At 64.5% G+C, this 14,638-nt stretch overlaps 1 protein-coding gene across 5 annotated transcripts in view; it reads right to left on the minus strand.

The window, feature by feature from the left end:
- The window catches only part of CASZ1 (castor zinc finger 1), a 148,018-nt gene that overhangs the window by 42,757 nt on the left and 90,623 nt on the right, over positions 1 to 14,638 (minus strand). For 3 of the 5 annotated variants that reach the window (XM_045858531.1, XM_045858534.1, XM_045858530.1), the window contains exons 1-2: positions 13,458 to 13,593; positions 12,968 to 13,006 (exon numbers count right to left, since the gene is read on the minus strand). In XM_045858531.1, coding sequence (XP_045714487.1) covers positions 12,968 to 13,006; positions 13,458 to 13,506 — 88 coding nt within the window. In that variant the 5' untranslated portion in view covers positions 13,507 to 13,593. Of the gene's footprint in view, positions 1 to 12,967; positions 13,007 to 13,457; positions 13,594 to 14,638 lie in introns of those variants that run through there. The other 2 variants (XM_045858532.1, XM_045858533.1) reach the window with 1 other exon arrangement.

A 14,638-nucleotide genomic window follows, 5' to 3' on the forward strand; every position in this document is an offset into this window, starting at 1 on the left:
CACATCCTCGCTCCTGTCCCCTGCTCATTAAGTCGTCAGCTCAGGGGACCAGGTGACAGAAAAGGGAGGAGCGCCCCAGTCCGTGGTGGTGGCCTGTACTGACTTCCTGGTCGTGCTCCGTCCCCCTGGGGCGGGGCCGGGCCGGGCCGCATGCTTGCTCTGCCTGGGCCCACCTCACCGGGCACAGATGGGTTAGGTTGGTGGGAGGGTGGCCGGGAGAGCACCTTCTGGGCCAGACACCCAGAGCTCTGAGGGGCTGGGCCACGGGGAGGCGGCACAGCTCGCCATGCATCTCTGGCCCGCCAGCCAGCCCCCGTGGGGGCAGGGGGCACCTGCCTGTTCAGCTCAGGGCCGGCTGCCCCTCCCTCCCGCGCAGGCGTCGGAGGTCCAGGCAGCGGCGGAAACTCTGCTTCCTCCGGGGCGCCCCCTGCGATGACCACACTCTGCAGGGCCCCCTTCCTCCCTCCGCCCCCCCATCGCCCCTGCACCGCCAGGCTCTGGGTGCTAGCGCTTCTGCGGCAACTTGTTTCATCAGCCCTGCGTCCCCCCTGACTGTGGGATCTGTGGGACGGGCCCACTGTGTTAGCACAGCGCCCGGCCCAATAAATATTTACGGAAGGAGTACAGAAAACTAAGTGCTTCTCAAGTTCATTAGGGGAAGAGCTGACCCGGGGTGAGGGGGGGGCGGAACAAGAGGGGGCCGGCGTGTGGCCCGACTTCTGTGGCGCTCCGGGAACACTTCCTGTCTGCAGGGGTGGGGACCCCCTGGCGGAAGCCCCGTCGCCTGGGTCTCTGACCCTGGGAGCCTCACGCTCACCTCCAAACGCCCTTCGCCGGGCTGTGCCAAGAGAACAAAAGAGGCCCCAGTTGTCCCGGCCTTTCGCGGGGGAGAGGAGCAACTGCGACCAGCCGGGCCCTCTCTGCACAAATCCAGCAACTGTTTGCGCCGCAGTGCGACGCTCTCTTGCTCTCTCCCCGCCTCCCGCCTCCGTCCCAAAAAGGAGAAAAGGAAATTGAAAGAAAAAAAAAAAAAAAGATGGGGATGAGGCCCTCCCAAGCCCCACCATCTCCCTACGCTGGCTATCAAATCTGTCTGAAAATGGGAGCAGCACAAGGAGGGCACAGCCACCTGCCACTGCAGACAACTGGGACAGCCGGGGCGGAGGGCGAGGCTGTGAGATCAGGGCCCAAAAAAAGGAGGTGAGGGAGTGAAGGGCGGTGGGGGTGTCGGGGCCACGAGGAGGGGCACCCGGGAAGGATCACAGAGAAGGGGGAGGAGGGCCTCGCACCTGGCCACACGGGGGCGGGGGGCGGGGGGCTCTGGGGACGAGGGGGGCCAGAGGCCAGAGACCTGCGCGGACGCCAGGGGGCCGGCCGGGGGCCGGGGACCCAGGAAGGCTCCCGGATGCCGGGCTGGCCGGGGAGGCAGGACCTTTCTGGGGGGGGGCAGTGGGCGCAGTGGGGGCGGGGAGCTGAAGAAAGGAAGGGAAGTCGACCGGGGAAGACGGAGAAAGGTCTATTAAAAACCTCTCAGTGCGTAACGCAAAATGTCAGAGTTTATAGCTTCATTCTTGGCGTTGCCGGGACGGAGCACCCTGCACACAAATGTCGCCGCTTGTCACGTTTAATCACCTGCTGTTTGTTAGCACCTTCCCTGCGAGGAGCCTGTCTCCAGCTGCCCCGGGGCCCCCGGGGGACCCGGAAACGGAAGACATCCCCGTGCCCTTGCCCGGGCCCTGCCTTGGCGTCTCGAGGGGGAGCTCCACGCGCCATCCAGCCGGAGGCCTCCCAGGAGCCCCCGAGCGACCCTCTCCCTGTCAGGGAGAGGGGCCATGGGACCCTAGCAAGGGGCCGTGACCCCCACTGGGGACGGTGGGCCTGGAGGGGCCGGGTGCTCCCCGGCTGACCGCCTGTCCCCTGCTCCGTCTGTCCGTCTTTCCAGGGCTGTCTGTCCTGTCCGTCTAGTCCAGCTCCCGTCCCCGACCCTGGGGGTAAGAGAAGATAAACCGCGGAAGGCCCCACTCAGATCCCCATGGCCCGGAATTTGCCGATCTGGCTGCCCGGACGGCAGCCGCCGCACAACGTGTAACGTTCAACGCCGCCATCCCTCCCGTCACAGCCCCGGCTCACACCATCTGTGGTTCTGGCTTGGCTCTCCCTCCGAGCATGCTTTGCCGGCTTGTTTAGACTAGGAATGCTCGGCCCTACTGCCCCAGAATTCCATCCTCTGGGGTGGGGGTCGGCGTGGGGTGGCGCGGCGGGATAGGCCACTGCAGCAGCTCAGGCCTTCCCAGGACCACCTGGCCGTCCCCACCTCCAAAGGCGCGGTGGGGTCACCACCGGGAAGAGCGGGGTCCTCACCCAGATCACACCTGCGCAGCCCCCGGGGCCCCGCCCCCGTGCAGGGACAGCTGTCTGCCCAGCAGCAAGCGGACCCTGCCTGGTTCCCAAGGCAGCCCCGTTCCTCCCAGCAGCGCGGAAGGCCGCTGGTGAGCTCTGCTGCGAGGCTCTCCTGGAAAGCCAGGGGCCACGTCCCGATCTTCCCTTCCAGCACATTCCACGCGCACACGGAAGCACGTGTGCACACGGGCGTCTGCAGAGCCGTCTCCTCCAACAAGCATTCACCGAGGCCTCTTCCTGGAGAGCCCCGCGCCTGGCCCGCTCACTTCCCCTTCCCCGGGGACGCGTCAGAGTGTTTCCGACTGCCCTCCGCCCTTCCCTGCACGTGGTGGCCGGAAGCGCCCCCCCATCCCCAGGGGGCAGGCAGTGGTGGAGGGGGCTTCCTCCGAAGAGCTGCAAATGCACTCGCATCAGCGACTGCCCTCCACCTTGCAGGGGAGGCCCAGGGAGGCGCCCCGTGTCCGGGCGGGACACACACGGGGCCCCGAGACTTGGAGCAGGCCGCGCAGGAGAGCCCGCCATTGGCACAGTCCCGGGGAAGTCCCTCTTCCCTGTGGGAAGGGCCCCTACTCCGCACCCGGCTTCCTGCCTTCGGGAGCAAGCCCGTGGGCGTCTGTGTGCCTCCTGTCGCCCCACCTGCTCGCCTGCGAAACGGGACAACTCCCTGCGTCTTTATTTCCCCGAGGGAGCCGATGAGGGGGCCGGGATACGAGACGGGGGCGCGCTCTGCATCTCTGGGCGGGGAGGGGGGAGCCCTAGATAAACTCGCGGGGCTCTGTCATCACCCTCCGCACGGGACATCCCGTCCTCTACGTCAGGGGGGGTGTCCAATGCTGGGGGGCGAGGAGGAGGTGGGGTCGCAGCGGCAAGCCCTTCCTGTGCCGGGCAGAGGTTTTCGGGAAGGCCCCGTCGTGCCAGGGGCGGCGTGCGTGCACGCCCACGTGAGTTCACACCCACCCCGTGGGACGCAGCAGTCCACGGCGCGTGGCTTGGTGCGTGGCGGGCGGTTTCGGGCGGAGCCGGCGGTCAGCAGCCCTTCCCGGACAGAGCGTGCTGCGGCTCCCGCGGGGCTCCGGCTCCCGGGACCCCGGGGGAGGGCATGCCAGCCTGCCCGCCCACCCGCCTGCCTCAGAGACTGGGGAGTGGAGGGCGGCGGTCAGAGGACAGGGGTCTTTCCAGTCCCGGGCGGGCCAGGGTGGCTGGTCACGGCGTCGCTGACCACGTGGTGTGCCGGTTGGGAAGAGCTCCCAGAGCCCCTCCTTCTCGGCTTTCAAGAGCAGCGGCCGTCTCCGGGGCGCACCGACGACAGGGGACCTCCTGGTCCTGCCCGAGACAGGTGCGGCTTGCGCCTGCCTCACCTGGGGGCTCTGAGAAGCCGGTCCCCGTCATCGAGGGGAACCCCGAGCACACACGGAACAGGTCCCACCGACTCAGCAGGCCCTGGTCGGGCCCCAAAGGGGCCGGGGCTGGGGCCCGGCCTGAGGTCCGGGGGAGTCCCCTGGTCCAGAGCCGTCTGTCTGACTCACGTGGACTCATCAGAGCAGCCTCCCTGCCAGGCCCCGGCGACGATCCTTCCATTAATTTACTATTGGACGGAAAATTACTCCTCACCCAGGAATTTAAGTTTTCGTCTTAGTTTAAGTTAGATCCTTAAAGCAATTACAGAGGCATCTGGTGATGACTTCACCGTGGCGGCCAGGCCCTGGGGGCGGGGGGTGGGGGGAGCAAGGCGGTCCTGAGGCTGTGCAGACCCCCGGCTCCAGGTCCCCGAGGGGCGTGCAAGGAGAACCGGGGGGCCCTGAACACCTGTCCTGGGCCCAGGGAGGGAAGTGGGGGGCACACTGTAATCTCTGATATTTGCTGTTTGTGGAAAAACTCCTTTCGAGCACCACCTGCCCATGAACTTGCTGGTGACAGTTGTTGAAAAGCCTCAGCAGCTGGTGCCGCGGGAGCGCTTTCTATTTTTAATTGTTTGATCAGAATATTAACTCATCTAGGCCCATTCCCAAGACACACTTCCCAGCCAAAGGGTTTCCCCCGGTTCCCAGACCTTCCTCTCTTTCTCCCTCTCCAGTCAGAAACCGACTTTGAAATGAGCAATTGGAGACCCCCGTGAGTTTGCCAAGGATCAGAGCGCCGGAGAGCGGGAGAAAGTGGGCTCCTCGCCGCAAGGACCCCCCCCAGCGGACCCCCGCCCTCCCCTCTGAGCCGCTGCGGGGCTGGCCGGCTCGGCGACTCGAGGCCCTACCACTGTGCCTTGGCCCCACTTGGTTTCCCTGGCTAACGGGCGGCTCAGCCTGCACCTCCCCGCTCTGGTCAGCCCCACTGACCCTGACAGAGCCCTTGCCAACTCTGGGGGACACTCAGGAGGTGCCCAGAGAGGGGACACTGGGAGGGAGGCGCATGCCCCTGGGCACAGAGGGGCCGGCAGGAGGCTGGCGTCCCTTCTGGCTTGCATTTCCGAGAGGGAAGAAGGGCAGCGTCCCTACGGAGCCCGTGGGAGGACCTGCCAGCGACGCCTCTGGCCCAGCCCACCGGGGAGACCGGGGAGACAGTCACACAACCCAGCCCCAGAGAAGTGCCACTCAAGCGTGCCATGCACCACGCTGCTGGGGACAGACCCCACGCCTCGGCTCCCTCCCCCATCCTGGGAAGGGCTCCCCGGCCCGGGGGGGCCACCTGGCCTCTTCTGCCTCCGTGTCCCCGGCCCCTCAAGGTCACAGAGCTGTCCACACCAGGAACGTTTACTCACCAGACTGGTCCTGTTAGCAACACTCACCACAAATATGCTTTCTGATAAAGTTGGCAGAAAAAAGTTCTAGAGCTCAAAACAATGTCAGAAATCACTCCCCTCCCCCACCGAGAGAGAGTGAGGTGGGGGCCCCCCCCCCACACACACACACATGGGTCACCCAGGCGGCAGGCCAGCGTCCTGGGGGAGGCGGCTCTTGTCACTCGCTCTCACTTTCCTCCTTCCTGTTTTACTTCCCACCCCAGTTGCCAGGGGACCAAGGGCTGAGGATGGTGCTGAGCTGGGTCTGAGTCTCAGCCCCCGACGGGGCCCGGCCCGGAAGCAGGGCCCTGGGGAGGGGCTGGCCCTCGGCCGCGTGCAGCCGGGAGCCCTCTCGGTGGGCTGTGCGGGGCGAGGCCGGGCGGCCTCCCCAGGCCGTCTCACCTCACCGAGCCCCTTCCCGCCGCCCGCCCTCCCTCTGTGCACATGGGCTTTAATGTTTTTATTACCTGTTTGACTCGCTGCCTTATTGCTTCTCCCCTTAATGGGGCCGTAACCGTGGAAACGAGGAATAAACGGCCACCAGAAAATGAGATGATTAAACAGGTCACCCTGGCAAAACAAACTCAGCCAAGGAACCTCTGGGGGTGGGGAAGGTAGACTTCCCTTCCTCCCACCCCTGGCCAGAAGGCTTGGACCAGACCCAGGACCAGTGGCCCTATCCCTAGAATTGGGGCAGGTGCAGTGGGGCGCCCCCTGCTGGGCAGTGGGGGCACCTGGCCAATCCTTTCCCGAGGCTCCCCTGTCCCCCAGGCAGTCCCCCAGGCAGGCTGTGGCCTTGGGCTCCTGGGCTGAGGGAATGGCGGAGAGGGAGGCCCTGAACCAGAGGGAGCTGAAAAATCGCAGTCACGGAGATCGGCACAAAGTTTCGGAGTTCTCTCCCCGCTGGCTCCCGGGGTGCCCCCGCTCTCCCGCTGTGCCTGCGCTCTGGGACCTGGGGTGTCTCCCGCGCTCACGCCGCACCATGCCTCCCTGCCCTCGGCTCACGGAGAACACCCTGGACGGAAAGGCCGACGCCAGCCAAAGCTCGATTCGGGAAGGGTTCCCCTGCAAATCCCGGGTCCTTGGAGCCGCAGAGAGTGTCCATTCCCCGCTCCGTCCCTCTCCCCCACAGCCAGGCAGTGCCCTCTGCCGAGAGAGAGCCCTCCTGACATTAGGAAGGGTGCCGGCGGCCAAGGGCCGGTGGCGCTCCCTGAGACCACGGGGCCAGCCTGTGGGCAGCCTGGAGAGCGGAACCCGTGGCCAGCTCAGGAGAAGCCAAAACACCACGCCGGGGGCCTCTGCCCTGGCCACGTGGGCTGGCACTGGGTCTACCCAACTGGAGGGGTCCCGGGACTGGACCTGGATGGACGCAGGGCCTGGGGAGGCGGGACATGCGGCAGTGAGTGAAGTCCACCCCGGGGGAAGACGCAGACGGACCAGGGGAAGAGGCAGGGGGGAGTCCAGACCACCCGCTGCGCCCGGCCCTCCCGCCTCCCATAGGCAGCAGCCCCCAGGTGCCGAGTCTGACCTCTCACCCCGGACCCTCCCGGCCCCGAGCCGCGGTTGCAGTTCACAGGTGATTCAGGGGTCTCCACGCGACCACTCAACGTCTGTCTTTCTCTTTACGCCCCCTCGCCCCTTCAGGCCATCCCTCGTCCCGGCCCCACCCCTTCCTGCGCGTGCGGCTGTGGGAAGCTCTCGAGGAGCTAAAACCCAGCTCCAGCTCCAGGGGGACCAGCCAAGGTTTCCCCGCCTGCCTCCTTCTGCCCCCGTACGAAGCCGGGGGGCACGCAGAGAAAAGGCGCTGACTGTGGGAAGGTGCAAGGCCAGCTCTGTGCTGGGCACTGGGAGATGGGGGCAGGGAGCTTGCTCTCCGACGGCCGCCACTATGAACAACAGTAACAGCAGAACACCAGGGCCCTGGCCTGGGCCTCCCGGGGCCAGCGTCTGAGTGCCGCCCTGACATGTCAATGTCACCGGCATGGCCAGCTCCTCCAAGGAGCAGGTCCCCAGCCAGCCTCTCATCTCTTCCCAGAGGCCGCACAGGGGCCAGGGAGCGAGGAAGGTCGGCAGGAGCGCCTGGCTGTAGAGAGCTGGGCTGGGCAGCCCGGGCAGTAGCGGCAGAAAACCGGGGCTTCGCGGTGGGGAGCCACAGCCGTGCCCTCAGGGCGGGGGCGGGGCCCAGGACCCGGAGAGGAGAGGCCCGTGGGAGTCTGGAAGGTGCACACCGTCTGCCTGCCTCCTCCGTCCGTCTCCATACTGCCCATCCTTTATCGGGTCCAAAGGCCACTGCGCCCCAGAGCTCCCCGAACTCACTGCCCCGTGCTCCTCCGCCTGGTGTGGGGGGTGGGTCTGGTAGGGACCCTTCCAGACCTACCCTTGCCTCCCCCCCCCAGGTGGTCTTCATGTCTGGAGCTCCTGCGGAGGGTGTTCCTGGACACTGGCTGAACCGCAGGCCTCGCTACCTGAATGGAGCTCTCCCCGCACAGGGCTCGGGGTGTCCTGATGAGTCCGGGGTGTGAGGATGCTTCGCTGCTGGCGAATGCGGGACCACCAAGGGGTGCCTCCTTTCACCATCAATCCAAGCGAAGCAGTCCCGTCTCCTCTGCACCCTGAGGCCACTGGCCCTCCTCTTCCTCCTCCACCACCACCTCCTCCTCCTCCCTAGCTCCCTCCTCCTGCTGTACCCTGGTCTAGCCATCCCGGAACAGCTGCTGCTTGCCTTGGGGACCCACAGGCTGTAATTACTACAGAGCAACTTCCTTCCCCCTGAAGATGAGGAGGAGGAGAAGGAGGAGGAGGGGGAGCCGGAGGGAGAGGAGGAGGAGGGGGAGCCGGAGGGAGATGAGGAGTGGCCTCCGCCAGGGCGGTCAAGGTTTAAAACTAGTGGCAGGGAGGGCCACTAGTGTGACAGAGGCAACCTTGGGGTGGGGTGGCAGAAACAGCCCGGTCCTTCTAAGAATGGTGGGCCGGCCAGCAGAGGCCCATTCAAGGGGGCAGGAGCATCACCACGAACCTGGCCGGGCCTGGGAAGGGGAGGAGTCAGGGCCCTGAGGCTTCCCGGGCTCCACCCAACCCCCTGCCAGGGGACTTGAGCCAGGGCAGCAGCTTTAATGAGGAGATGTTGCTGCCGTGACTCAGCCTTCCAAAGGTGCCTCCATTTATTTTATTCTTCCATCATAAAAACCCAAGCTGCGACTCAGCCAGACTCCCCGGCCATGGCGGGTGGGGGGTGGGGGTGCCCAGGAGTGACAGCAAGGCCTGCAGAGAGGTCTGACTAACACTGGCCCCGGTGCCCTTCGGGCAGGGGAGAGGCAGCGGGGTGCCCTGGCTGGTCCCTGCAGGGAGAAAGGGACTGTTGGTGGGGGGGGGGGGGGGTCTGGTAGGAATCCTTCCAGACCCACCCTCGCTGCCTCTGTCCACGCCCCCCGCGCCGTTGGAGGGAAATGGCCCCGCCAGGTCTTTCGTCTGGGGTTTGCTCTGATGTCCCACAGCTCAGGCGGTGCTGGGAAGAGGCCCCTTCAGGGCCCAGGGCCGCCTGTCCCAAGTGCTTCCTTCCAGAGAAAAGGACCAAACGAGACACTTCTCACCCCGTCCACTCAACGCCACCCCCCCCCCCCACGAGATCGGCCCATTGAATCCTCCCAGCGAAATGCAGCTGGGAGTCGGGGGGGCCAGAGACCCTGCGTGTCACCTGAGGCTCCAGTCCCTCCAGACGCCTCAGCCGGCCTGTCTGCATGGCACCAGGAAGCGTGCCACTTCCGAGAGAGCCTCTTCTGTCCCCGGCTCTGCCGGCGCCTTCTTGCCAAGATGGCACTAAAGCACCCCCCGCCCCCCACAGCAGACTGGCAGAACCGGTGCCCAGCCTCACCGCAGGGACCGGCCCCAGCTCAGACTGGTCGAGTGGGTGTATCTGGCCAAGCTAAGGCTTGAGGAAGGCAGGTCGAGGGCGACCTGCTCTGCCCCAAGCCCGGCACGGAGCCTCTCCCTGCAGAATCAGCACCAGAACCTTCCCGAGCCCCGGCACACGCCGGGCGGGCCCACGGTGTGATCGGAGCCAGCACGGTTCCTAGAGGCCTGCGCTCCAGGCAGGTGCCGGCCTTGAGCGGGAGGCCCACCCAAGGCCTAAGAGCCCGGAGCTGGGCTGACGCGCCGGGCGGCACGGGCCTGAGCCGCACGCACCGAGGCTGGCCTGAGGAAGCCAAGTTCTTCGCCCCGTCCCGGGATCAGACCAGACACCACCTGGAAGAAGCCTGCAGCCTTTCTTCTCCGACCTCTGGACCGTGTGCCCTCGAAGCACGCGGCTACTAGGAAATTCCACTCCAAGAACCAAGCTGCCGTGCCAACCTGGCTCGGCTCCCTTGACCCCATCCTTCCTGGCCTCCTGCACAGCCGAGGCCAGGGCCAGGGTGCCACGGGGCAGGGGAGGGGGGGTTGGTCTGCGGGCAATGCAAGGGGGACTCTGCCTGGGGTCCCAGCACCGCTTCGTCCCAGCCACTCGCCTCTGCGATGTGGCTGCAGCAGACTTGGTGCCAAGGGGCAGCGCAGCCCCTCGCCGGCTCCCCCCGGGGTCCCTGGCCATCCCTGTGACCTCGCCTGTTTGGCCCTTCGCCTGGCAGAGCCCACCTGGAGTCCTCTGACGGGCAGCTCTAACTCTGAACGGCCCGTCCCCTTTTTCTCGAGTTCCCCTTGGAGAGAGCGGAGCAATTACAACCAGACCCCAGGAAATCAAGGGAAAGTTCTCTTTCAAAGCGTTGCTGCTACTTCACAGCCTCTGTCACCTGGCCTCCAGTGTTGCCCAGGACCTAGGCCCTGGCCTAGGGGGGCCTCCTCTTGGGGAGCTTCCCAGCGGGCAGGTTGGGCTTACCTGCGTCTGAGAGCTTCCTCCCGCCGCGCCTCCCCTCCCGACTCCCTCCCCCGGGAAATCACTCTAAAAGGGCCTAATGGAACCATGTCCTCCTCTCTTCCTCTCTCTCTTCCCTCCCTCCCTCTCTTTCCCTTTCCTTTTTTTTTTTATTAGCATTTGTGGAATTTATTCCCAAACTCTCCTAATCTTCCGTACACAACCATTTGATTTGCATAACCCAACCCCCTCTCATAAAAACTGGCTGCTAGTTTAATTAAAAAATGTAAATTTGCTGTCATCTCGGGGCCTGGTGAATTAGGACGACATCGGCATTTTTTATTGCTAAAGACGTCCAGATTGATCCAGCCCTTGGCTGAACTATGGTGGGGGAAAAGGGATCCACATGGCCCCTGAGGGTCTGGAGATCCTGCTGTCCCCTCCTGAGAAGCCTTGGTTCTCCCGCTACGGAGTCACTTGTGGCTGGAGCGCTGCAGAGCCCAGAGCTGTCCCGGGCCGGAGGGGATGGTGACCCCTGAGCCGATGCTTCTTGGGTCCCTGGTGCCGGCAGCCTTCTGGGGCCTGTGCCTCCAGCCTCCTACGGCACTAGCTAGAGAGGCCCCCAGCGGCAGCTGCCCAGAGTCCCACAGAAGAAGATGGCCCCCCACCACACCAGCAATGAGCCCGGGCCACAGACAAGGCCCCTGGCCCTGGCTGTGTCCAGGGGTATGTCCCCGAGGTGGAGGGGAGGTGACCACAGAGTCAGCCAGAGATGGCTCGGAGGGGATCTCAGAGTTCCCACCTGCTTCCCTTTTTTAGTGAAGAGGGGAAAAAGTGCTTTTCTTCTGAAGTTCTGAGATTAAGTGAAACTTTCAAGTTCAAAGAAAAGGCTGAGATGGTATCACCAGATGACTCCTCCCAGAAACAGTCAGAACTTTGACACCCCGGACCTCCCCTCACTGGCGGCCAGAGTCCAGGCCTGGGTTGTACTGGGGAGTGCCCTGCTCCGGCTACAGGAGGGACCGGCTGACCTCAGGGGCCCTTCTAGCTTCTAGGAAAAGTTTCCAAAGGCTGTGCCTGGAGCGCGGGGAGAACGGAGTCTCCGCACGGCCCGGGAGAGACGCTACAGGAGGTTCTCCCCCTCGCAAGCCCGGGAGGCCGACTCCCCAGTCAGGACACCCCACAGAAGGGCTCTGGAGTCTGCTGGGAGGGACTGGTTGGCTCAGGGTAGGAGGATGGACGCCAGTTCCAGTTGGCACCCAGGTTAGAAGGCGGAGCACGAAGAGGGCCCCGCCTCCCAGCTGAGTAATGCTGTGTGCCCGCCCATAAGCAGAGGCGTGGCCTGCCCCAGGTAAGGGGGTGGTGCATTACCTGGCCCATCTGTGAGGTGTGCTTCTTGTAGGGATGGGTGGGGGCCCCATTTCCGAAGAAAGGGGGTGGGGCCTGAGAGGGAGGTGATGAGACACCTGATTAGAGGTGGGGGCGGGCTGCTCCCCTGTGGGAGTGGAGGCCAGGGAGGGGCAGGGAGGGGCAGGGTGGCAGCAGAGGCCTTAGACACCTTCACCGCTTTGCCCAGCAGGGGGTGTCACACCCTTCCCGGGCACAAAGGTCCTCAGGACCTCCACATCAGGTACACCAAGATCGCATCTGGCTGGGTGTAGTCTCAACACTTTGCGAACAACTCTTCCCCTGCCCCCCCACCCCCCACGGCCTTCCCAAAGCCAACCACAAGGCTGCCCTCCGGGGGCCCTCGGTGCTGTCTTCCTGTCTTCTCTGCCCAATCCCCTTTGACCTCAGAAGGTCAAATGTCGGCTCATGGGTCCCCAGGGACAATGTGATGAACTTGGGCCCATTATAAACAACAACTCGAACAGCCACCGGCAGCACTTATCCTTCTATCAGTGACACAGGAGGGTTCAGAGATCGGTCTCAGCGAATTACCCTGTCCACGGCCACCTTTTAAAAACATGTAGGAAGAAGCCAGCTGCCTTCGTCAGCTGAGGACCTACGGGTCCTGCTCAAAATCTGGTTTCAACAGCGAGCGGCAGCCCGCATGGCGGTCCAGAGCGCAGTAGACCTCACTCTGGACCGAGGTTGGAACCCCAGAGCGGAAGACAACAGAAATTATGGAGTAAAATCAGACTAAAGCCAGTAAAACACCCAAATCTCTGGATGCACTCTGCCCCAGGCCCGCACCGCGCTCTCCGGACTGCTGGCCTAGGCGCCATCCTAGCCCCCCACAAAACCCACACCGCCCAATGTGGTAGTTCGTTTGGTGCACGCAGGCCCAGGGTGGGGGCTAGGAAGGGGGATGGGAGCGAGTCCGGGGCCCAGCACTTTGAACTGATAACAGCCGCCTCATCCCACGGATTCTCAGGTGAAAAATACTCATTAGCCATAATAAGCAGTTTGATCATCCGACACAGCCTTGTCCCAAATAAATTAAATTCCTTTACCTTGAGACAGTCGCCCCGAAACCAGACTAACCACCTTTCCCAACAGGACGCTGCTTTCAAAAACTAAACCACCCCCCACTAAAAAAATAAAAACACACACCCCGCAGCCAGACACACAGAGATCTTTGCAGGGATTAAAACACACAGAAAACACACAGAGCCATTCAAAAAAACATGGAGAACAAAAACCCCCACAAAAAACCCCTAAATCCTCTCTCTGGGTGCCCCCCAGCTCCGTCTGCCCTCCGTTCTTTCATAATGACGAGCATCAAATTAGTCATAGTCACCAAGCAAGTAACAAATAATAACAATAATATCATCCGAAGCCTCGCAATCCAGAAACCAGGGCGAGAAGCGCGGCGGCACTGGACCCTCTTCTGGCCAGCCCCCGCCCCCCGCCCAGCTGCTACCTCATTGGGCTAAAAATAATAACTTCCGTAAAAGAACCGAAAGAAAAGTGAAAGAGCCTCCCCCCCGGTTCCCACCGGCCGGTACCTGTACCAAGATCCATTCTCCTCGCCTTGGTCCCAAACTCTTCCAAGATCGCCGAAAAAAGAAGAGGGAAGAAAAAAAAAATCTGTTTAGTCTCTCGCAGTGTTCCCCGTTCCACACCCCCTCCGCCCCCTCCGCTCGCCGCGCCCCCCATCGAGGGGCCGACAAGTCCCCGGGACTGGGGGAGAAATGCGAAGGGGGCCTGGGGAGGGAGCGAAACTTTCCTTCCCTCCCCTCTCGCTCTCACGCTCCGGCATTGCACACGCAGAGCAGCTCCGCTCTGCTCTCGAGTTTATTAAACTAAAAGAGAAACTATTTATAGACGTGGCCCGGGTCTGGGGGCCCGGCCGGGCCGCGAGGCCGAGGGGCGCCCCCGCCCGCCCGTCCGGCAGGGCTCCCGCCGCCCCCGCCCCGCCCGCGCCCCCCGCCCCGCGCGGGGGTCGGAGCCCCGCGGCGCGCCCCCGGCCCTCCCCCGCCCCACTCGGGTACTCACCATAGTCGGAGAGTCGAAAGCCGAATTCACTTAAATAATCAACTTTCATAATACTTAATTAATGCCTAATTGCAACTGATTACTCCCCGAATAACAAGTTGTTTTAAAGCCCTGATGTCATTGCTCCTGACGGTAACACTCAGGGTAACAGTTTGGCAGGAGGGAGCGGGTGGGCGGGAGCGGCCGGGGGCGCTGCCAGGCGCCGAGGTGATTGGCAGGGCGGACAGGGCGCCGCCTCCTCTGGGCCCGGCCCGCGCCGCCCCGGCAGGTGAAAGAGCAGAGCTCGGCCCGCCCGCGCGCGCACCCGCCAGCCGGAGGCCGGAGTGAATGGGCTCGCGCTCGCCCGCGCCGCGCCCGCGGCCTCGCGCGCGCCCGCGCCCAGCGCTCGCTCCCTGCCTCACACGCGCCGGCTCCCTCGCGCGCGCACCGGCTCGGGCGGCCGGCCTCACGGCCTTATCGGCTCAGTGGTTCCCTAAACCTCAGACTTCGCGGGGAGGGAGGCGGGACTCGGCGGGAGCGGGGCGGGCGCTCGGTGGCCGAGGTTCGTGCCCGCGCACCAACTCCGGCCGGACGCGGGCCGGTGGGCGGGCGCGCGCTCGCACGCCCCCCTCTGCGCTCCGGCCTGGCGAGCGCGACTCCACGGCGGCGGCGGCGGCGCGCGGACTCGCTCCCAGCCGCCGGTGGGCCCCAAGCTCGCCGCGTGCGCGGCCGCGCAAACTTTTCCGCGCGGGCGTGCGCAGGTGGGAGCGCAGTGGGGTCGCGCCGCCGAGCCGCGCGCTCTCGCGCTCCCCTTCGCGCACTCTGACGACTCCCGGTGCCAGGGTACCAGGGGTTTTGTTTCCCCCTCGTACTCGACCGCATGTTGTTGGTGGAGTTGCTTTTTTAGTTCAAAGACGAAAAGACTCCGGGGCGGCGGGGCTGGGTGTGTTGGGAAACACGCGCGTCGGCCTCGCACAGCTCGCAGGCTCCAGGAGCGCGGGGAACCCCGGGTTTCTGCCGCTTAGGTAGGTTTCCTGGCTGCCTCCCTACCCGGGTCAACCCCGGGACGCTGCACGGCCCTGCTCCCGGGCCATCTCCTCCTGGCCCGAAGCTCAGTATCCAGCCCCGCAGCTAGGAATGGGGGGAGGTGGGCAGCACCTCCTTCTCCTCTCACCCTGCCAGGACAGAAACTTTTATCTCTT

Source organism: Phyllostomus hastatus, unplaced genomic scaffold (genome assembly GCF_019186645.2).
Source record: "Phyllostomus hastatus isolate PE091 unplaced genomic scaffold, TTU_PhHast_1.1 phas_scaffold_182, whole genome shotgun sequence".
Taxonomy (NCBI): domain Eukaryota; kingdom Metazoa; phylum Chordata; class Mammalia; order Chiroptera; family Phyllostomidae; genus Phyllostomus; species Phyllostomus hastatus.